General features: G+C 35.5%; 2 protein-coding genes and 1 long non-coding RNA gene across 4 annotated transcripts in view; 1 reads left to right on the plus strand and 2 right to left on the minus strand.

Annotated features, from left to right (window-relative positions):
* The window catches only part of LOC125650707 (exportin-5-like), a 68,956-nt gene extending 56,808 nt beyond the window's left edge, over positions 1-12,148 (minus strand). Inside the window, exons 1-9 of the mRNA XM_056166674.1 lie at positions 11,967-12,148; positions 10,421-10,542; positions 10,205-10,277; positions 8,304-8,441; positions 7,534-7,722; positions 6,857-7,057; positions 6,528-6,604; positions 5,837-5,939; positions 5,445-5,528 (exon numbers count right to left, since the gene is read on the minus strand). Of these exons, the coding sequence (XP_056022649.1) occupies positions 5,445-5,528; positions 5,837-5,939; positions 6,528-6,604; positions 6,857-7,057; positions 7,534-7,722; positions 8,304-8,441; positions 10,205-10,277; positions 10,421-10,542; positions 11,967-12,068 (1,089 nt within the window). The 5' untranslated portion in view covers positions 12,069-12,148. The remainder of the gene's footprint in view (positions 1-5,444; positions 5,529-5,836; positions 5,940-6,527; positions 6,605-6,856; positions 7,058-7,533; positions 7,723-8,303; positions 8,442-10,204; positions 10,278-10,420; positions 10,543-11,966) is intronic.
* Positions 12,149-14,304: 2,156 nt separating this feature from the next.
* Positions 14,305-19,367, plus strand: LOC125651784 (uncharacterized). 2 transcript variants are annotated; one of them, XM_048880540.2, is made up of 2 exons: positions 14,305-14,380; positions 14,884-19,367. In XM_048880540.2, exons 1-2 carry the CDS (start codon positions 14,324-14,326, stop codon positions 16,384-16,386), a joined length of 1,560 nt encoding a protein of 519 aa, XP_048736497.2. In that variant the 5' UTR covers positions 14,305-14,323; the 3' UTR covers positions 16,387-19,367. The 2 variants fall into 2 exon arrangements, with proteins under 2 accessions (XP_048736497.2, XP_048736498.1); XM_048880541.2 differs by having other exon boundaries at positions 14,343-14,466.
* LOC125651785 (uncharacterized) lies at positions 18,729-21,167 on the minus strand. The gene is made up of 2 exons (XR_007361344.2): positions 20,735-21,167; positions 18,729-19,600 (listed from the first exon to the last, which is right to left on the minus strand). It is a non-coding gene; the product is annotated as an uncharacterized LOC125651785 (long non-coding RNA).
* Positions 21,168-22,290: the final 1,123 nt, after the last annotated feature.

Consider the following 22,290-nt stretch of genomic DNA (forward strand, 5'->3'; position numbering starts at 1 on the left):
CCAACTATTTCCAGGAAAAAAAATTGATATTGCCAAATAATCATGCATGCTTGCATCATGTGAATTTGCTTTAACACAAATATCTCTTCAGTTTGGAAGTGATTAATTTGCTATGGCAATAATACAAGAGAGAAGTCCACAGAATTATAATCATAATCCACAGAAACATCTTAAAGCATGCATGTTTTCTTCAAATTTTCAAAATAGTTTGAATTAAATATGCAACCAACTAACTTAATGACACTTTCTACAAACAAGTCTTTTTTAGAGATGATGAAAATGGACACTAAATTTACATGTATGTTTATATAAATAAAAATGAATACATGTAACCATATAGAATCTTAATTCTGTCCTTTATTTCTCAATTATGTCTAATAAAGAGGGTGAAATTTGGTAGAGTTACATACAGTTGCTGACTGGGTTCAAGGACAACATCTGTTTTGTTTGATCCAAGATTACCAAGAACGATCTGTTGTTCGAAGCTGTTGACTTGGGGCAAAAGATCCGTTTGAGGGTCAAGCAAAACAGCTGTTGTCCGAGGACACAGTCTATACTGGTTTGATATACGATGACTGGATTAATGCCTCTTCTTTTTCAATTACTTCTTTGCCAAAACTACTGACTGTTCTAGTATTTAAACCCCCTAAGAGTTGTTTAGTTACTGAACTGAATACAGCTCACTTACATAACGGTTTAACTTCAGGGAGAAAACAGAGTTGTACATCTTTAATACAACATGATGTGCTGAAGCATAGACAATTTTTGTGATTCAAATCCGCTAATTCGTGAACCTGTGATTGTGCCTAAATATGAAAAACCGTGAAATACAGCCAGTGAAATTAATTCCTTATACAGTATCTCCCCTTTGAAGGCAGCATGGCCCTTCATTTTAACAAATTTGAATCCACTTCACCCAAGTATGATTTGTTCCAAGTTTGATTGAAATTGGCCCTCTGGTTCTGGAGAAAAAGATTTTTAAAATTTGTAAGTGCATTTTCACTATTTTGCTAGTATCTCTCCTTGGAGAAGGGTGTTGCCCCTCTTTGAACAAACTTGAATCCCCATCAGCTAAGGATGATTTGAGCCAAGTTTGGTTGAAATTGGCCAAGTGGTTCTAAAGAAGAAGATGAAAATGTGAAAAGTTTATGACAATAACAACAACGACGCCAACAACAAGTTCTGATCAGAAAAGCTAACTTGAGCCTTTGGCTCAGGTGAGTTAAAAAAAGTATCAATCCCAATCAAAATTGAAAGAAGTTACTAAAATAATCAAATTGCTGCTAAATGTATCTAGAAATTAGATTGCTTTATAAATTCATTTAGTTTGTAAACCCTTTTACAACAATGGAATGTAGTTTTCTGATTAATATTTTCTCTGTGACCACATTTTTATAATTCAAATCGGGATTAGTTCCAATTTGAAAAATCACAATATTTCTGAATTTTGGCCTTTCATTTCAATTTCTTTTTAAAATATATTTGTCAGATATATTTTTACTTATTGACATTTTTCTTGAAGATTTTAGTCATAGATTTAAAAAATATTAACAGATAACATTTTTAATTTTTATTGATATTCTTTTATCAAAAAAAAATTATAACATTTATCTAAGTCATTTACGCATGTTTTAATATGATTACGGTGTGACCGTTGGGGCGAGCGCAGCATATCTGAATACATTTTCAAAAAATCTATGTTGAAAACAAGGAAAACTGATCTGGTTCACTGTCAATACGTAGGATTACTGTCTTGCTCTTCTCGCCAATATAGGAACCAGTTTAGCGGGAAATGCAACCAGCGTGTTGTGACGTAGCCTGGTAGTTGTGACGTGACTGTTTACATTTCTCTAGACAATATTTTAAAAAGAAAAAGAAAGGGGGAAGAATATGATTGTCATTCTTTCCTTTCAAATAAGAAAGGTTTGTAATACTTCAAAGATTTTTTATTATTATTATTTTACGAATCGAACCATCCGCCATTTTGTACGAGGGACTTCTGGGATTGGCGTCAAAAAAAAATTCTTGTTAGAGGTTGAGATTTAGCTCAGATTATTTCCCGCGCTCTAGTCATTAGAGCTCGCAGTACGAGCCAGCGCAGAGCGCTGGCTCGCTGCGCTCGCTATTAGATATGTAATAGACAGGTCTTAACAAATTTTCTTCTGTGTTTGGGAAGGGGGGTGGCCTTTAGATACATATTTTGTGCATTAGATCTATAGTTGCACAACAGAATGTGAAATTCCAATTTAAAGGGAAAACTGTACATTTACTGTATATAGTGGAAAGCTATAATGCCATTGTTGAATTGTCATGGTTTATTATTGTTCTTTGACTGCGTTGGTTCAGAGATTTGTTTTTTTTTTTTTGTTGTATATAAACATGAGGTCCAGCTGTATTTTATTTTCCACATGTTTTCTATGAATGAAATGCATCCTACAGTTCACAATCAATGACTATTAATTAGTACACTTACCTGTGTGAAATATCCCATATATTGTTTGGTCTATATCCTATGTTTAATTCATATATCCTACACATGTTTATCTTAGGTGCACACAGAGTTAAGTACATAGAGGCTGCCATTGTATGACATCATCAACAGTGAAGTTGGCGCATTAATTCAAAGTGATACAAACTTACCTTATGGCTACTATGTGTTGTTGTTTCATTTAGAATTCACATAGATGATAAGATTTAGTCAATATGACTCAGTCTTTCATTGTTGTTATCATTATAGTCCCATTTTATTGTTACATAATTTGGAACTATTTTGTGCATGCCCAAGGATACATTTTCTTCCTTGTTAGTAGTGAAGTCACAAAATATAGTGCAAAGAATTCAGCTTCTAATTTGAATCAATTAACTAGGCAAGTTATTCAATTATTTTTATCGAATCAATTAATTTTACTTGCGTATCATTTTTGTATAAAGATGACAGTGTTTATTGCATGATTTAAGATAAGTTTTTCTGTCAGGAATTGTCAGGAAAATTGAGTAATTTGATTGGCTAATTCCTAGCTGCTGAAATTATATAAGGGAGGAAAAAGCTCATTTTAGATTAGATAGCTGTCTCAAGCACATCAGTGTCAGGACAAAATTTGAGAGAAACTTAGGTACAAAAATGAATTTGTTGACAAGAGATCATAATCATTATAAAGAAACTTTTCAATACTTCTTTCCTATCTAATGTTTGGACAAATTATAATCCTGACATCTTATTTTCTTACAATTTAATTCCTGACAATCCAAAGTTATTGAACATCATTATTATAGTAATAATTCCTGACAGCAGGTATCCTATATGTAGATTCTCTTTGCCAGAGTTATTCCCCTTATATTCCCCTCTACTGTACAATGCTATTCTCATTCTTCTGAAACCTTGAGCTATCTCCCACCACTCATAAGACCCTGTGAAAGGTTATAATTATATACGGGTTGTGATTCCCAGGTGACATTGTTTAATGATGGACCAACGCAGTTTTGTGTATCTTTATGCATTGTTGATGTGAAGAAAATAAACATTTGATCTATAAAGAAGTTGTGATTGTACGTGATGACGATTACTAGAGGCCAGCCTGTTACAGATATGCAAATCATGCATCCAATCACAGCAAAATTTGGACTCTAGAATCTCTTATTTGCCAACAAACCACCATTTTTACCACACAAAATTTTTACCCACAAAAACTTCATGTACAGGTGACTCTCGATAACTCGAAGTTCAAGGGACCTTGATAAAACTTCAAGAAATCGAGAGTTCGAGAAATCGAAATTCGGAAATTGAAGGTCCACCGGTATGGTTAAGATTTTACAGTAAACGGAAATGTATACCAACATCATTTTGACATGTTTTCCTTCATATTCGTCAGGTACAAAATAAAAAACTTTATTTTGCATTAATAAAAACATTTCAAAGTTTATGTATTTATTTGTTTTTTAATCATGCTTAGATAGGCATACAAAACAAATTTCCGATAACGCTTTACTATCGCAAACTCAACAGAGCACAATGATATGTCGCTTTACCCAAAACAAACTTTCAGGCTCTGGAAGATAATGACGATGATGGCCAGGACGTCCTACGTTTCAAGGACTATGTCACTGAGACATGGGTAGAAGGGAATCTGACGAACTGGAACCACTTTGACAATGATGGGCCCAGAACGACAAATGCCGTAGAAGGATGGCACAACAAATTGAACAGGATGTGTCGACACCCTCATCCGAATATCTATGTGTTTATCCAACTCATTCAGAAAGAACAGGCAGCCAATGAAGCCAAAATCATCCAACTTGCTGCTGGAGGAGTGATCCGGCCAAAAAAGAGGAAATACAGGCAGTTAGACACACGAATTCGGCAGCTTAAGGAAAGATTTCGCCGGGGTGTAATGCAAGTGATGGACTATGCAGATGCCGCATCTCATCTCATTCATTTAGACTGATGTGTTCCTTTTACATGCATTTCTTTATGCGTTTCATTATTAGACTGATATGTTCCTTAAATTTTCTAAATGTGTTTCATGTATAAAAATAAAGAATTAATCTCAAGTCTTTCTTTTTTGGAAATGGAATTTTACTGCCCAATTTTAATACTAGACCAAATTACCTGTGATTTATTACAAAACAGACTATAGGTTACCTGTAATTATTTCCCTTTGTTCTTTGACACCCTTACCTGTGCACCATTCCCATCTAGCTAAAACCAGTCACCTGTGCATATTTCAGAATTTTAGCTAAGTGGGAAGACACCATGCTGGGTGTAAACTGACCAATTAGCCAATTATATACTCAAGTGTGTCACCTCCACAAAGAAGCACAGGCAATGTTTCAACTATGTAAACACCTAATTACCCCTTTGGCATTCAACAAAATCCAGGTAAGGTAAAAGCAGAAATTATTACAGGCTTGGGTAACGCTACCAACACTTCGAGAGATTGAGAGTGAAAAACAATGAAATGTGTTTTACGGGACCCAACTTCACTTCGAGAGATCGAGAACTTCGAGAGATCGATAGTAAATTTGTTTTGTTATATCGAGAAAAAAATCGGTACCATGATTTCACTTCGAGAACTTCGAGAGATCGAAATTCGAGCCATCGAGAGTCACCTGTACAATAATTGAGAGCTTGTATCACTCTTATCATGGTGACATCATGCTTTGTATGAAGTGCTTTAACAAGCCATTTAATAAAATTTTGGTGTAATGAGCCATTCCTAAAACACATTGTGGCAATGCGAGTGATATGGCATTCCTACTAGCTCTGGCTAGTGGGTTTAACCCTTTAGCTTGATTGGTAGAGTGCTGGACTTGTGTGCCAGAGACCCGGATTCAAATCCCATCAGAGGCATAAAAATGTCTCTGTTACAACATGACAGGTCATATAATGGCAAACCAAAACAGATCACCATAGGTTATGTGACAAACAAAACATTGGTGGCCCTCACCTGACTTGGGTGTTGTGTGAAGGCCATCAAGGCTTCTAAATACATGGCAAAGTTAGGGGGCTGTCCACAATCTGGTACAACACCCTGTAAAGATATTCAAAAGATGCATTTTATATATGAGAATGCAATATCTAATCAAATCACTTTCTACTTGCAAGCACTTTATGTACACAGTATACATGTACATAATGAAGAACAAAATGAAAATTAATGTGGAGTCATTTCAATTTTCTGAGGTTCCCAAGATTTTACAATTTTCTTGGAATGTAATTTTGTGGATATAGTTTCTGTACAATGAAACATCAGGTATATTACACTGAAGGTAGTTTGTTGTGGTTTAAAATTCATAGAGATTGGGGTAGTGTTACTATTTATAGCAAGCACAAACTTACCCAGAGGGCACACACTTGTTTTCCAAGATCAGTAAGAACCAAACTCAGCTTCTTCAGAAACAGATAGTAGTACTCATCGTGGGCAGAACTCTTTTCTGCAGCCCTACAAGTACAAGCAGCAATTTATTCAGAATGTTTCTTTAATACATATCTGTGAGGAAGGTTTCACATCCCAATGTTTAAGAGCTGATGTGCAGGGGAATACTGAAAGAAAAAGTAAAAACATTAGATGTACACAGAGTTTAAATTCTGAAATGCAACAAGAGCTCTGCAAAGCAGCATGTCCCCTCGCAATACAGGCAATCAGTAAATGAAAGTACCATAGTGATCTTGACCTCAAAATCAATAGGGTTCTTCCTCTCTATAAGAAAGGTACATGTGAAGTACAAGTGTATCAAATAAATTGAGCAAAAGATGTGTCCTGGAGAGTGTGTACAGCTTTTTCTAAAATGCCTTAGTGCCTTGTACTTTGACCTTTCGACCTTAAAATTGGGTACTTCCTCTCTTGATAACAAAACTACATGTGAAGTAAAAATACATGTAAATCAAGCAATGAATGGAACCTGTAGAGTGTCTACAAGCTTTTTCTACGAAGTCCTGTAGTGACCTCGACCTTTGACATTTTGACTTTCTTTATCGGTATTCTTCTAACTTAACTGACTTTTTTTTTATTGGTATTTATCTGACTTACGCTGCAGTACTGAGGATGATCTTCATGGCTTCATCACTAAACAGGACCAATAATGGCTTCCTCTCTTCCACCTTCCCCTGTCATAAAGACTTGGATGTAAGTCAAATAATTATGTCGCATTCAAAATTCAATATTTCATAAAAGAGCTATTAAAGAAACATAATTTCTTTTTAAAATGAAAACACAATACACATGCAAAATTGAAAAAGAACATGTACATGTATGTTATAGAATATCAAATTGGAAAATCAAATAATTTTTTGTTTATGGAGATGTTCACAAATTGACTGTATTTTCTTCAACACAACATAAATCCGAGAATCTGTTACCTTTCTTCCAACAATGGTGAGCAGACATTCTGCTGCCAGGAGTTGCAGACTACAGTTGTCAAGCAACAGACACAACATCTGTAGCAATACACTGTTATTGGTGAAGATGAGGTTCATGTTGACCCAGTCCAGGTAGCCGGCCATCGTGTAAAGCACGGCCTCACTGACCCTCAGGTGGGACTTACTCTTCTGGGGGTCAGACTTTGAAAGAAAGAGGGTATTTCATTCACAAAACTGCTAACATGATGACACTAACATCAAATTTCACAACATACACAAAAATTCATTCAAAAATAAACTCGAACTGTCATAAAATGTTGTCTGAAATGAGTGTCAAAAGTACCGGTACTTAAAAGTTTGGAAAAGTCACTCAGATTTTCATTGGTTGTACAGTTGTATACTGATACATACCAAGTGAGTAACAAAGAAGGAAAATGCCTGGACAGAGAAAAGTTCCTTGCTGATTGACTCACCTTCACATATTCAGTTCCTTGCTGATTGACTCACCTTCACATATTCAGTTCCTTGCTGATTGACTCACCTTCACATATTCAGTTCCTTGCTGATTGACTCACCTTCACATATTCAGTTCCTTGCTGATTGACTCACCTTCACATATTCAGTTCCTTGCTGATTGACTCACCTTCACATATTCAGTTCCTTGCTGATTGACTCACCTTCACATATTCAGTAGCAAGGCTGGTGTGATTTCTCAGGAACTGAATGAACATTTCAAACAAGTCCTTCATGTTGGCAGTCAGTCCAAGCATAATCTCACGCCGCCTCTGGTGAGGAATGGTCTGTAACAGCACGGCGTCCTCCACCAGACGCAGGTACACCTTCAGTACCAATTCCGTCTGCGTCTCCTGTTTTTGGTTTTGAATATGATAATTAGAAACGGTTCTATAAGTAAATTAACTCCAGTATATATATTCAAACCTTGTTATCTTGAACTCAAATGGGCCAAGAGAAAAACTTCGAGATATCTGAGGGTTAGAGATATTGAGGTCAAAATACAAAAAGAAAATATAGTTGACTCACTTCAACATATCCATGGTATTCAAGCTACTGATGTTCGAGATACCAAAGTTCAACTGTATATTGAAGTCTATCTTTCCTTAACTTTTGAGGTCCAGAGTTTCACATTTATTTATATGTATTCAAATCTTTCACCAACAGAAAACCTCTGATTTCCCTTACAGTGCTCTCTCTGAAGACTCTGATCACAAAATTTCTCCCAGGAACACATTTCTTGTATTACATAAATTAAAACCCATGTACATACTGCAGATCCAAATTCAATCTCATACTTTCTCACAACAAGATGACAAGTATTATTTGTAGAAATGAAAATTGAAAACTCCTTGTTTTCAGCAGCATTCCTTTTAATTATACACAATTTCACTATGAAACTAACATGAATGACATGTAAAAAAAAATTGCATACCCCCATTTGGCAGAGTTTGTAGAGGTCCTCCTGAAGAGAGGGCCACAGCTGGGGCCATTCTCGCTTGGCTAGTTCCACAGTGATTCGGGCAACAGCATCTTTTAAATGGAATTCCTCCTCAAGAATCCCAAGAGTCCCCTAAAAGAGAATAATAATCATTCCTTTAAAAAAAAACTTGCAATTAAAATGCAGAAAACATGATTTATCACATACATAGGGTTGGATATCATTATGGGCAGTCAATGTCATACCAGTTTCAGGTGTTTTTGAAAAAACAAAGTATTTAAAACAATCCTGTTAATATTGATTCTTCCGCGAAAGAAACAAATACTTTTAACGCAGTATTAAGTCTTCCCCGGAAGACATGTGTCGCCTGCTAGTTCATTCAATATGTAATATATCACGTATAATGTTGAAAAAGTAATTCTAAGTCCCGGCAAACAGGAAGTTGATAAGCGACAGATTCGAAAATGTCTTACACGATACAGTTGGCCACACTGATGCTCTGTGCCAAATATGAGGGAGTTGCCCCATGTGGTTCTTGAGAAAAGTGTGACAGAATTTTTTTTGCTGTAAAAAATTCTAAGTCCCGGCAAACAGGAAGTTGATAAGCGACAGATTCGAAAATGTCTTACACAATACAATTGGCCACACTGATGCTCTGTGCCAAATATCAGGGAGTTGCCCCATGTGGTTCTTGAGAAAACTGTGACAGAAATTTTTTGTGACGACGACGACGCCAGACGACGGATAGTGATCCCTATATGTCGCCACTGCGTGTAACGCAGGCGACACAACAATGATGTACAGTTAACACTTACTGTCCTAATGTACACTTATAGTTCTAATGTACACTTACTGTTCTAATGTACACTTACTGTTCTAATGTACATTTACTGTTCTAATGTATGCTTACTGTTCTAATGTACGCTTACTGTTCTAATGTACACTTACTGTTCTATTGTACACTTACTGTTCTAATGTACACTTACTGTTCTAATGTACACTTACTATTCTAATGTTTGCTTACAGTTCTAATGTACACTTACTGTTCTATTGTACACTTACTGTTCTATTGTACACTTACTGTTCTAATGTACACTTACTGTTCTAATGTCCAGTTTACAGTTACTGCTTTATTGTACAATTTACACTTACAGTTCTAATGTACACTTACTGTTCTAATGTACACTTACTGTTCTAATGTACACTTACTGTTCTAATGTACACTTACTCATCTAATATACACTTACTCATCTAATATACACTTGCAGTTCTAATGTACGCTTACTGTTCTATTGTACACTTACTGTTCTAATGTACACTTACTGTTCTATTGTACACTTACTGTTCTAGTGTATGCTTACTGTTCTATTGTACACTTACCGTTCTATTGTACACTTACCGTTCTATTGTACACTTACCGTTCTAATGTACACTTACCGTTCTAATGTACACTTACTGTTCTAATGTACACTTACTGTTCTAATGTACACTTACTGTTCTAATGTACACTTACTGTTCTAATGTACACTTACTGTTTTATTTTACACTTACTGTTCTAATTTACACTTACAGTTTTAATGTACACTTACTGTTCTAATGTACACTTACTGTTCTAATGTACACTTATTGTTCTAATCTACACTTACTGTTCTAATGTACACTTACTGTTCTAATGTATGCTTACAGTTCTAATGTACACTTACTGTTCTATTGTACACTTACTGTTCTAATGTACACTTACTGTTCTAATGTCCAGTTTACATTTACCGCTTTATTGTACAATTTACACTTACAGTTCTAATGTACACTTACTGTTCTATTGTACACTTACTGTTCTATTCTACACTTACTGTTCTAATGTATATTTAATGTTCTAATGTACAGTTTACACTTACTGTTGCCATGAATTGTAAGGCATTTTTCTTCAAATACTCCTTTTCCTCTGTTTTCATATTATTCCATCTGAACCTAATACAAAAGACAATTAGTTTTAAAAGAAAATTGTGGAACTGAATTATGAATATCTCCACACTTTAAAGTTCCTGAAGAGCAGTCCTAGTGTTTTAAAATCACACATCATTATAGAAATTTTTCCACTAAACAAAACTTACTTGATGGCATGTTCCAACAGCTGTAATCCAAAATGGCGTACCACTGGTTTGTATGCTTTCTCAGCTAACACCAGCCCAACAGGAACACAAAAGGGTGAGGAATCCTTGAACTCCTCACAGATCTAAACAGAAATCACATATACACATTATATCTGTAAACTCAGAAAAGATCCTTAAATACTGAAAAGCTTTCAAACAAGAGATGTTTACAGAACAAAGAAAAGGCCATTCATTCATATACAGTAAAACATGGTTACAATGAACACCCTTATAATGAATTCACATTAACAGTGAAGTGATTTTCATTCCCTGTAGTTTTATACATATTATGAACTTAATGGGTATAATGAATTACATTTATAACTTAGAATCAAATTTGCTCCTCCCTAGATCTTCACTATAAGCATGTTTTACTGTATCAAGTCATTTATAGCATTTCTATATACTGCATATCATTTCATATCTTAAACTAGAGCTGTTCTTATGGGACAAATACATTTGAATTATATCCATGTACTTTGAATAATTATATCTATCACTTAGGTCTCACCATCTGCAACTGGAGTGTCTTCCAGTCAACAATGATAAAAAAATGATTACAAATTTAAAGTTATCAATTTGTAACATTTACCATCAGTCTACTCCCGCTTTTTATGTAGGTCGTCAATCTTACTGGCAGACTAAGAGTATGGATAACAGTGGCAGATCTGGAGGGGAGTGGGGGAGGGTACCTGGGTTGCAAACCCACCCCTTTCTGTTGAAATTTTTTTTTTTAACAAAGATCATTTTTGGCCATTTTGGGGTCCTCGACCCCCTACCCTTTCTTGAGTAAAAAAGGTACAAACTTGGGTCACACACATACCATTTCAAAATTTTCTGGATCCACCACTGGGTAACATTGGTGAGTGACCTAAGCATACAAATGTGACTCAAAAATGTACCATGCTTTGAAATTCATCAGACATGTATTGAATATTCATTTGTGTTTGAACAAAAGAAAACTAATAATGCATTGAAGGATAAAAATCATAAGTTTAGGTACAGGAACCAGTAATTTTGTCTGCAATAATAATAATAGTAATAGTAGCGGTTTATACTATATCATTCCTAACCTGTGCTTCTTTTTATTTTAGGGGGTGATATGGCTATCATTATTAGATTATTACAAAATTATTGGTTCCTGTGGTAAAAGAGTCTTCAAAGGCAGAGATCTTTAAGGAGGGTGGAATGTGATGGTCAGCAGGGCTCCATCACCGACGACCAAAATGCTCAATTAATACGTATTGGTAGAGAACCTGTGGCTCCGGGTTCGAATCCCGGTGAGGCTCGTTGTCCTTTGTTATAGTTTTTTATGTAAACATAGGCTGCAATATGGTAATAGATGGTAAACCTTGTCAGTGTTTCAACTAGGTAAGCAAATGCTACTGTATGTAAATCACAAATTTGCCGATGTTGAAACCTGAAAAGCTAGTACGACAAATTGTTCAACACTGCACTCTTGTAGTTGTACCCTACTAGTACATGGATGGAAATTGTGATATCTCACCTTGTGGGCGTTTTGCCTAACATTCTGTGTACTAGATGGATTCAAAATAGTCTCTATAGAATCGGAAAGCTCTCTGGCTAGAGAAAGGATTTGTGGATCCATTTAATTCCCGTGACTTTTCCCCTATTATTTCTCTATCTCAGTGTCTGCGAGTTCACATGGTAAACATTGCGTGAGTTACTCCCCGCTTGGGAAAAGAATATTTCGGCATTCCGATCCCGATTTTCAAAATAAGAGGCACATGGGTCACATCGCTCATCTGAGTCACCTTGGCCCATATTTAAAGATTTTCCCTATAAATTCGCATGTAAACCGTTGATCCCTATTGTGAACCCAACCTTCCCCCGGGGGCCATGATTTTTACAAACTTGAATCTGTAATATGTCAGGAAGGTTTCATGTCACAAATGTAAACTTCTTTGGTCCAATGGTTTGAAAAGAAGATTTTATCAGATTTTCCCTATTCATTTGTTATATAAAACCATGATTCCCTCTTGTGGACCCATCCTATCCATGGGGGTCATGATTTTAACAAACTTGAATCTGCAATAGCGCATATATCATGAAGCTTTCATGTAAATGTATATTTAAAAACTTCTTTGGCCCAATGGTTCTTGAGAAGAAGGTTTTTAAAGATTTTCCCTATATATATTTGTATGTAAGAATTTGATTCCATATTGTGGCCGCATCCTACCCCCCAGGGTCATGGTTTTAACAAATTTGAATCTGCATTATGTCAGCAAGCTTTCATATGAATTCAGCTTTTCTGGCCCAGTTGTTCTTGAGAAGATTTTTAAATGACCCCACCCTATTTTTTGCATTTTTGTGATTATCTTCCCTTTGAAGGGGGTATGGCCCTTCATTTGAACAAACTTTAAAGCCCTTCATCCAGGATGGATGCTTTTTGCCAAGTTTGGTTGAAATTGGCCCAGTGATTCTGGAGAAGAAGTCGAAAATGTAAAAAGTTTACAGACGGACGGACAACAGGCGATCAGAAAATCTCACGAGCTTTCAACTTATACGTGAGCTAAAATGAAATGGCCAAGTCTTTCATGATGTGCTGTACATTGAAAAAGTGATGTATTATTTCGAACCTTCGCTGTAAAATCATACACAAAGTTTATCAATCCATATTTCAAGATCTAATTTTGCAAATTCCTTTTTAATGAAAAGATGAAGATAACGAACTGTGGTAAATCTCATATAACTCCTATAAAGAATACAAATTTAAGAATTGGGCAAACACAATCTAATTAAAATCAGATCTTCTAGCTCTAACCGTTACACTGGAAGTGTAACGGTTGGAGAAGATCTGATTTTAATTACATTGGGGCAAACACGGACCCCTGACCAGAGGTGGGACCAGGTGTCTAGTAGACGTACAAGCAGCCCCCTGTCGACCGGTCACACCCGCCGTGATCTCTATACCTTGATCATGTAAACAGAGTAACCCGTAGTCAAAATCATTATAATAAACTGAGAATAGCCTAGCAATCGGTATGAAATACGTCAGACAGCATTTCACCCAATGGCAGGATGTATTAGTAAATTAGATTGTTATAACGACCCATAGAATCTGCGAAATGCTGACTTTGAATGAGACTGTTCAAACCACTGTAACATCAACTCGTTTGTCAGTAGCCTGCCTCGATTCAAAAACTGATTATGTATACACAGAACAAGCCCATGCTTATCGTATCAACACCATATGCAGGTGATAATGGAATATTTGCTACATAAATATGGGAAGTTGACGATAGAGAAGCTGAAGTCACTCCGTTCTTCATAAACAAAAAAAAGTATGCGACATCTCCAAGTTGTTTGTACGTTTCATAATATTGAATGACAACATTTTTAAGCGAATAATAAAAATCACTGTTGTCCAGTGACATGATATTTTAATTTTTTAAAAATATTAAAATATTGAAAAGTTTTATAATTTAAGATGCGTTATAATTATGATATAATATAACTGTTTACTACAGACATGTACAATGTATATAGGCATCTTTCATCCAGATTTTCTAATCTATAACAGTATTTGAATATGCTTTTGACTATATCTTAAAATTAATGTGAAAACAAAATTTAAAAAAAATTTCATCTAACAAATGAACACACCACCATGCCCCCCCCCCCCCCCCCCCCCCCCCTGTAATTAATATATAGAAATATTATAAAAGATATAAATAAAAAATATCCAAGTGTAAATCTATATGTAGTTAAATATAAAGCAAGAAGGAATGTGATTTAATTGTCATTTGACTTTGAATATGGTGGTTAATCGTTAGATTTAAAAAATATTGTAGAGACTTTATGAACTCATATCACCAAGATACAGAATTGTAATCGGGTTCGATGTTTAATATACATGAAACAAAACACAAGCGAAAGTTAAAATCTTCAATTTCAAAGGTACCGTAACAGTAACCGTATATATTCAACAAGGTTTTAGCCTTTTTTCAAAAGCAAGTCATCCAGAAGTCATTTTATTCAACAAGGTTATAGTATTTTTTCGAAAGCAAGTCATCCAAAAGTTATTTTTATATCAGTTTGATTGTTTTCCCCCCATTCAATATGGAAACCATGTCGAGGAACTAGAGAGCTAATGACCGTACTGTCGAGTAGAGTATTTGTCAATTTCATGATTAGACAAAAAGAAAAAAAAAATTAAAATATATGCTTATGAGTACGTATGGGGTATGTTTTTCTTATCAAATAGTAAATACCCCCCCCCCCCCCCCCCCCCTTGTCAAGTGATTCAAGATACCTCTTGGCTGTAACGAGCTAGTTATCCCTAGATACATTTTCTATTTGAGGTATAAGCCTGGATGTTATTAGCAGATTTTTTTGCATTGTAATACATATAACTCATTTAAAAGGTAAGCACAGTGCTCATGTATTTTCATTTGTTTCAGATGTATAGACCATATTACAATAGGCAACATCAAAGGACTTGTTCAACCTATGAAGACAATGAAATTTATCAATCACAGAGAAGATTGTATTCACTTTTCGAATCTAGTGCATCCCAAAGGGTCCAGCGAGTACTTCATAAGAACCATCAGTTCACGCATCCTTGGAGTCCTTTTGACCGATGGGAAAGACAGGCATTGCCAGTTTTGTTACCTTCTTGCAGCAATATAACCGAGGTTGTGTATCCAGAACCGTCAACAGATCGTAGTAGTATTACAGCAACACTCTCTAGAGAGGAAGAGGAAGGTGGTGAAGTTTTCACATGTCCAGAGATGGAGGTGAATAATTCAGTCATGTCAGGTAATGAATATCCAGCAAAAGAGGATTTATCAGATCCGAGAAATGATAGCGGGTTTGGATCTACATCCGACACTCCATCAACATCAAGAGCACCAGATTTCATTCGCTTAGACAGCAAGGAGATCTCTCAAAATGAAAAATTTACCTTAAATTCAAAGAGACAACACATCACATCCATTGATGGTGAAAAGTCGGGGCCCATATATATATCTGATGACGAGAAAAGCTCTGCTGTGGACAGTGACTCTGATGATCCAGACATGAATCATTCCGAGTGTAAAGGAGACGGAAATTCTACACCAAGTTCAGAGTCCAGTGGCACGGATTCAGCAGACGTCGCTAACCAAACTCTAGTGACGAGTATGGAAAGACTTAAAAATCAGAAACATTTTTTCAAGTGTGACTATTGTGACTTTAAAGCACTCAACAAAGGGAAAATGAAGACCCATTTTGGAATTACTGGGCACTCATTTGCAGCAGACATAATGGGATTTTTTGAAAATGAAACATATCACTGCAAGTCTATCATTGAACCAGTTGCTATACATTTGTTTGCAAATAAGAAGAACATGGGCAATTTGACTGACTTGGTTATCATGTGTCCTATATGTTTCAGCCATTTCCCCTCAATGTACAAGTGTAACAATCACGCCTTAAGGAACCACGGTGAAAACGTATACGGTGTAGGAAAAGTGGTGGGTCGACATGTGATCTCTCTACCCGTGGGTCTTAGATGTCTTTGTGGTCAACAGTGTAGGGAAGAATCACAGATCAGGAAACATCTAAACACCTGCAAGAATTTCCAAATAATGCCAGAGCCAAACATTTCCTATCTGTATGTCTGCCCATTTTGCATACAGTTTTTTGGTGATATTCACGGATTTCATGTTCACATTCAGACTGAAACAAATAAATACAATCTGCGTCAAAATGTAATGGTCACCATCATCCATGTCCGCCACCCCACTGTCAGTAGAGCAATGCTTCCATACGCCTGTGGTCCCACACTGCAGGATACCTCAGTAACGCGAGTGATTTCTCGTCAACAGAAAAAAAAAGCCATGAAAGAGTGGAGGAAAAACAAGAACAATACTTTGGGTTCGTATTATCAGATGAACCACAATAAAAAATCAGAGAATGAGTGAATCCTGTATCATCTGATGAACAAAGATAACCCCAAAAAAATCAGAGAATCCGTGAATCCTGTTTCATCAGTTGAACCGAGATAAAAGATCAAAGAATCAGTGAATTGTGTATCATCTGATGAACAAAGATAGCAGAGAATTGTGAATTTTGTTCCATCAGTTAAACCAAGATAAAAAACCAGAGAATCATCATGATCATTGAATTATTCTTTTAAAATATTGAAATAATTTATGTATTGTTTTCAAGAAATAAGTATTTATATGATTTTATGATTGTTGACAACACATGCAAACAATAATTGTGTGATACAATACATGTATTTCCAGTCAACGACCGGTTCAGTATAGAATTCAGTAAATACATGTATAATTAATAAGTAAGCATACATGTAATAAATAGAAAATGTGACATACATGTATATCATACACGTATATAATGTATAAGTTTTGTAGATTACAACTGTCTGTATAACATCACTGTAACAGATACCATCTGACAGGAGTTATCAGCACTTGTGTGTGTATGGGTGGGTGTGTATACAAACACAAATACACTTTGCATGCACAGAGATGCAATTATGCATGTATACCTGTATTTTAATATCATAAAAACCATTTAGTCCCAAATTTGCATGTGCCTAATTACTTTGTAACTTTGAAACTTGTCAGGGGGAAAAAATTAACAAAAATTATTAGTGGCTGGTGGAGCAACCATATAATAATTGTCCTCGTGACTAGTGAATATGAGCTAATATTCTTTTTTATTTCTGAAGTTGGATGTACATTGTACTTGCATATATAAAATATATGTAGAAGTGACACTAAAGACTGGTGAGAGAAAGGGACATCATACTCCCCTTTTGTTTGGGTTTGTTGGCCTTTTGCTACATGTATGTCTGTTGTCTACCCAGATATACTACCCAGTTTGAAATATAAATACCTGCTAATACAATGATACTCCACCACAACAATACACTAATTTTCTTAAGTACATCTCGTTGCTTTTTATACGTCCATCTATAGACAGAACAGCAATGTCTGTACAACCCTCCATTCAAGGGTTTTCTCTTTTCATTTCTCTGTCGCATATCAAGCTGAAACTTGCTGTGTAGCTTCATTGTGGGTCACTCTAAATCATGTTGCAATTTCGATTCTTTGAATTCTCTTGCAAGAGGTTTGCTACTTTTTAAAAAAAAAAATTAATGTTAACAGTATATGGAGGGTATATGCTTTGTTTAATCCCTGCCACAGTTTTCAAGTGGTCCTCACTGTACAGAGTGATTGTATGGGTATTGAAGATGTGCATGTGGCAAGGATTTTTATTTTCTTCAATTTTTGAGAAAATTGCAGGTTGTTAAACTTAGTCATTTTTGAAAGAAATATTTAATTTAAACAATATTTTATTATGTATTGGACAAAAGGCATTGCCTTCATAAGCCTTCTCCATACAAGTACATAGTCAAGGTCATACAGATAGAGAAATGTTTGATTACATTTATTATATTACATAGAGTAATGATTTATCTTAACCCCTCCAACAATTTTCAAATGAGGAACTTCTTATTTCACAGAATATTTGTATAGGTATTGAAGATGTGTATGTGGAAAGATTTTAATTTCTTCAATTTTTGAGAAATTACAGGTTGTTGGACTTGTTTAGTTTAGAGGAAATATTACAAAGTAAGTACATGGTTTGTCCATTTGACTCCATTCAGAGTTTTTACATGTAGGTTAAAGCCTTTTAAACAGTTTGAAGATGTATATATTGCAAGGATTTTGATTTCCAACAATTTTCTTTGATGTTAAAAAAATGTAGAAGTTGTTGAATTGAGTCAATTTTGGGAAAGTATTTTACACATAGATTGCCCATTCCTTCAGTCACTTGCTGTAAGCCAGCCATGTCTGTACCTGTGGTTCAAGATAAAACTTCATACATGTATATTTTATTATACCTCTCATGATCCAATATTTGTGGCATGTGGATTTTCTTGTCTATTTCTGACCTATCTATTTGCAAGTTTAAACTTGGTCTTAACTGTGGAACTCGGAAGTTATCATGAACTGAAAGGTCAAGATCAAACAATATACTATTTATAGTTAAAGTTATGAATTGAACAAGGCTCAACTGGAATAGGAGGGGGGGGGGGGTCTTTTACAACACAGACTGATATAGGAACTGTGTCCACAGCACATAGAGTGGTGAACACCTAATACATTAATCAATATAGGACTCTCTCCTCTCTCTCTCTCACTAGATATAGATATATAGTAGTATGGTTTATTCCAAAGTAGGATCTAAACAGGCATAACATTGAACCTGTTTTAAATCACAAAATACAATATAGGATTGAGTTATTTAATGTGTTCAGATAAATGCAGTTGACATACTCATCACAAACATCAGATATGCAGACTCAGCAGAACAGACGCTCCATATGTAATGCAATATGCATGTATTGTCTTGTTAAATTACGGATGGTAGAAAGAGATGGTGCTACAGGACAATTGATTCAGTCATGAAATGTCCTCTTCCAACAAAAGACACCATATTATACTAACACAGTATTAAAAAAAACTAACTGGGTCAGTGTAAAAACATTTCCATTCTAACATTTGTCAGCACCTGAATAAAATTGTTTGTAAATAATAATCTGATGCAGATAGTAGTGAGTGTGCTCATTGTAAAGTAATTCTGATTAGTTTGTCGTTGAGATAGGGATGAATTATTGAGCAATGTATTTGTTAGGTTTTTAGCTTATCTGGAATCATCTGAAACTTACAAGTGATGCTGTGGATTGCAACGACAACTAGAATAAAAGGCACATAGGCCACACCACACACACCATATCACAGTTACATTATCGTGTTTATAACGAGTATTTTACAAAGCAAACTTCAGGTGTACAAAATCTTGGAAATAATATTGTTGTGAGAGAATGTATGTTTCAGCTGATTGTATATTAAAGTCAGAGTTCTTCCAATGTTCTGAACGTTCCTTCTGTGGTCCACATAGAACTGTCTCCTTCATAGCTGGAGATGTAGGCATTGTCATATCTTGAAGTCTCCAAATCGTGCTCACGTGACATCGTGTAGCGCCATCTAGACGTAAAGATGCTGATGAGAGTCACGATGGCAATGATCAAAAGGCACACACCAACAATTGCACATATCACGATTATGTTTTCTTGTGTGTATTTCGTCCCCATTTCCCATCCTGAAATAAAGTATTTTGAAAGAGATTTATCACTTGATATGTGTATGAACAGTCGATGTACTACTCGTATCGTTAAAAATCGTACAGAAGTTGTAAATGAAAGGTGAAGACAACGAACAGTGATCAATCTCATAACTCCTACCAGCAATACAAAATAGAGAGTTCGGCAAACACGGACCCCTGGACACACCAGAGGTTGGACCAGGGGAAGCAAGCATCCCCTGTCGACCGGTCACACCTGCCGTGAGCCCTATATCTTGATCAGGTAAACGGAGTTATCCGTAGTCAAAATCAGTGTGCCAAGAACGGCCTAACAATTGGCATGAAACACGTCAGACAGCATTTGACCCAATGATAGGTTGTACTGGCAAACTAGATCCTTATAACGACCATATAATTTGCGAAATGCTGATTTTAAACGAGACTGTTGGAACCCCTGCACCATCAACTTGTTTGTCAGTAGCCTGCTTCGATCGAAAAACACCATACGCAGAACAAGCTCTGGCGTCTCGAATCAGTTGAAAGCTATAAACACCATATGCAGGTGATAATAGAATATTGCTACATAAATATGGGAAGTTGACGATGGAGAAGTTGAAACCACTCTGTTTGTCATAAAGTTGAGTTGCCGTTAATATCTACTTTCAATAAAATATCTAAGTATGAAGCAGAAGTGGACGACTCTGTGGTGTCTTTTATCTCGAGTTCACTGGGATATATTATCAACACAATTAAACAAAATCAAACTACCAATTCATTAGCATGGTTTGGTACCTTTTTTAAAAAAAAAATTAATATGATTTTCAAATGAAAATATTAAACATTTAATTTAAAATTTTTTTTTACAACTGTGTAAGAAAAATAAGTCACATTCTTTAAGTCCCATGTCATGTACTTTGTAGATTTCGATTTATTTTTGGCCTTCTTTGTACTTTCTTAATTAAACTATGCACTCTTGGTGAACATCGATAGAGAGTGCTTTAAAATGTTTCAAATGCATTCACAAGACAATGAAGGCCGATATCAATAACAATGTGTATGGACATTTTCCTCTGTTTATGGATCGATCGTGAAAACTGATGCAGATGTTGTAAACGTATAGACAGATATATCGATAAAATTCGAAGAACTTACCTGCCATTACATTTTGATGTTTCTTTGCTAATCAATATCCAGTGTATCTCCGATCCGCCTGGTCAAGCTGGTGTTAATGAATCACGAAACAGATTGCAGTCTTCTTGATAGATGCCTAGATGGTTTACGATCAATATAAAACATGTGCCCTAATTGAATAATTAATGTGTTTTGTAAATGATTAACAACCGTGTTAATTTTACTGGCAGACCGTCCACACACAAACAAGTGTCGCTGTTCGTTGCGAGGAATGAAGACGCTCTCACGACAATTTACGATCCTCCGAACATTTCTGTGTGATCGATTTACTTTGACTGGTTAATGGGCAAGTTTGATCTATAATTTCAGTAAAAACGGTAATTTTTTAAAACACATGACATCACTCTTGCATGACATGTAAACTGACTAGACACTATCTAGGTTTTAAACTTTTGAACGTTTTTTTTTTCCAATTAGATACTTATATGAACCATATCTCTCTCTCTCTCTCTCTCTCTCTCTCTCTCTCTCTCTCTCTCTCTCTCTCTCATTATCTACTGTTGACTGTCATTATCTACTGTTGACTGTCATTATCTACTGTTGATTCATTGTCGACTGTCATTATCTACTGTTGACTGTCATTATCTACTGTTGACTATCATTATCTACTGTTGACTGTCATTATCTACTGTTGACTATCATTATCTTCTGTTAACTGTCATTATCTACTGTTGACTGTCATTATCTACTGTTGACTGTCATAATCTACTGTTAACTGTCATTATCTACTGTTAACTGTCATTATCTACTGTTGACTGTCATTATCTACTGTTGACTGTCATTATCTACTGTTGACTGTCATTATCTACTGTTAACTGTCATTATATACTGTTGACTATCATTATCTGCTGTTGACTGTCATTATCTACTGTTGATTCATTATCTACTGTTGACTGTCATTATCTACTGTTGACTGTCATTATCTACTGTTGACTGTCATAATCTACTGTTAACTGTCATTATCTACTGTTGACTATCATTATCTACTGTTGACTGTCATTATCTACTGTTGACTATCATTATCTTCTGTTAACTGTCATTATCTACTGTTGACTGTCATTATCTACTGTTGACTGTCATAATCTACTGTTAACTGTCATTATCTACTGTTGACTGTCATTATCTACTGTTGACTGTCATTATCTACTGTTAACTGTCATTATCTACTGTTGACTGTCATTATCTACTGTTGACTGTCATTATCTACTGTTGACTGTCTTTATCTACTGTTGACTGTCATTATCTACTGTTGATTCATTATCTACTGTTGACTGTCATTATCTACTGTTGACTGTCATTATCTACTGTTGACTCATTATCTACTGTTGACTGTCATTATCTACTGTTGACTGTCATTATCTACTTTTGACTCATTATCTACTGTTGACTGTCATTATCTACTGTTGACTGTCATTATCTACTGTTGATTCATTGTCGACTGTCATTATCTACTGTTGACTGTCATTTTCTACTGTTGACTGTCATTATCTACTGTTGACTATCATTATCTACTGTTG

This window comes from Ostrea edulis, chromosome 5, assembly GCF_947568905.1.
Source record: "Ostrea edulis chromosome 5, xbOstEdul1.1, whole genome shotgun sequence".
Taxonomy (NCBI): Eukaryota; Metazoa; Mollusca; class Bivalvia; order Ostreida; family Ostreidae; genus Ostrea; species Ostrea edulis.

Coding starts and splice junctions, on each gene's coding strand:
- LOC125651784 (XM_048880540.2), top strand. CDS start 14,324: ATGTTTAATATACATGAAACAAAACACAAGCGAAAGTTAAAATCTTCA. Junction 14,381..14,883: donor TAAAATCTTCAATTTCAAAG/GTACCGTAACAG, acceptor CATTTGTTTCAG/ATGTATAGACCATATTACAA.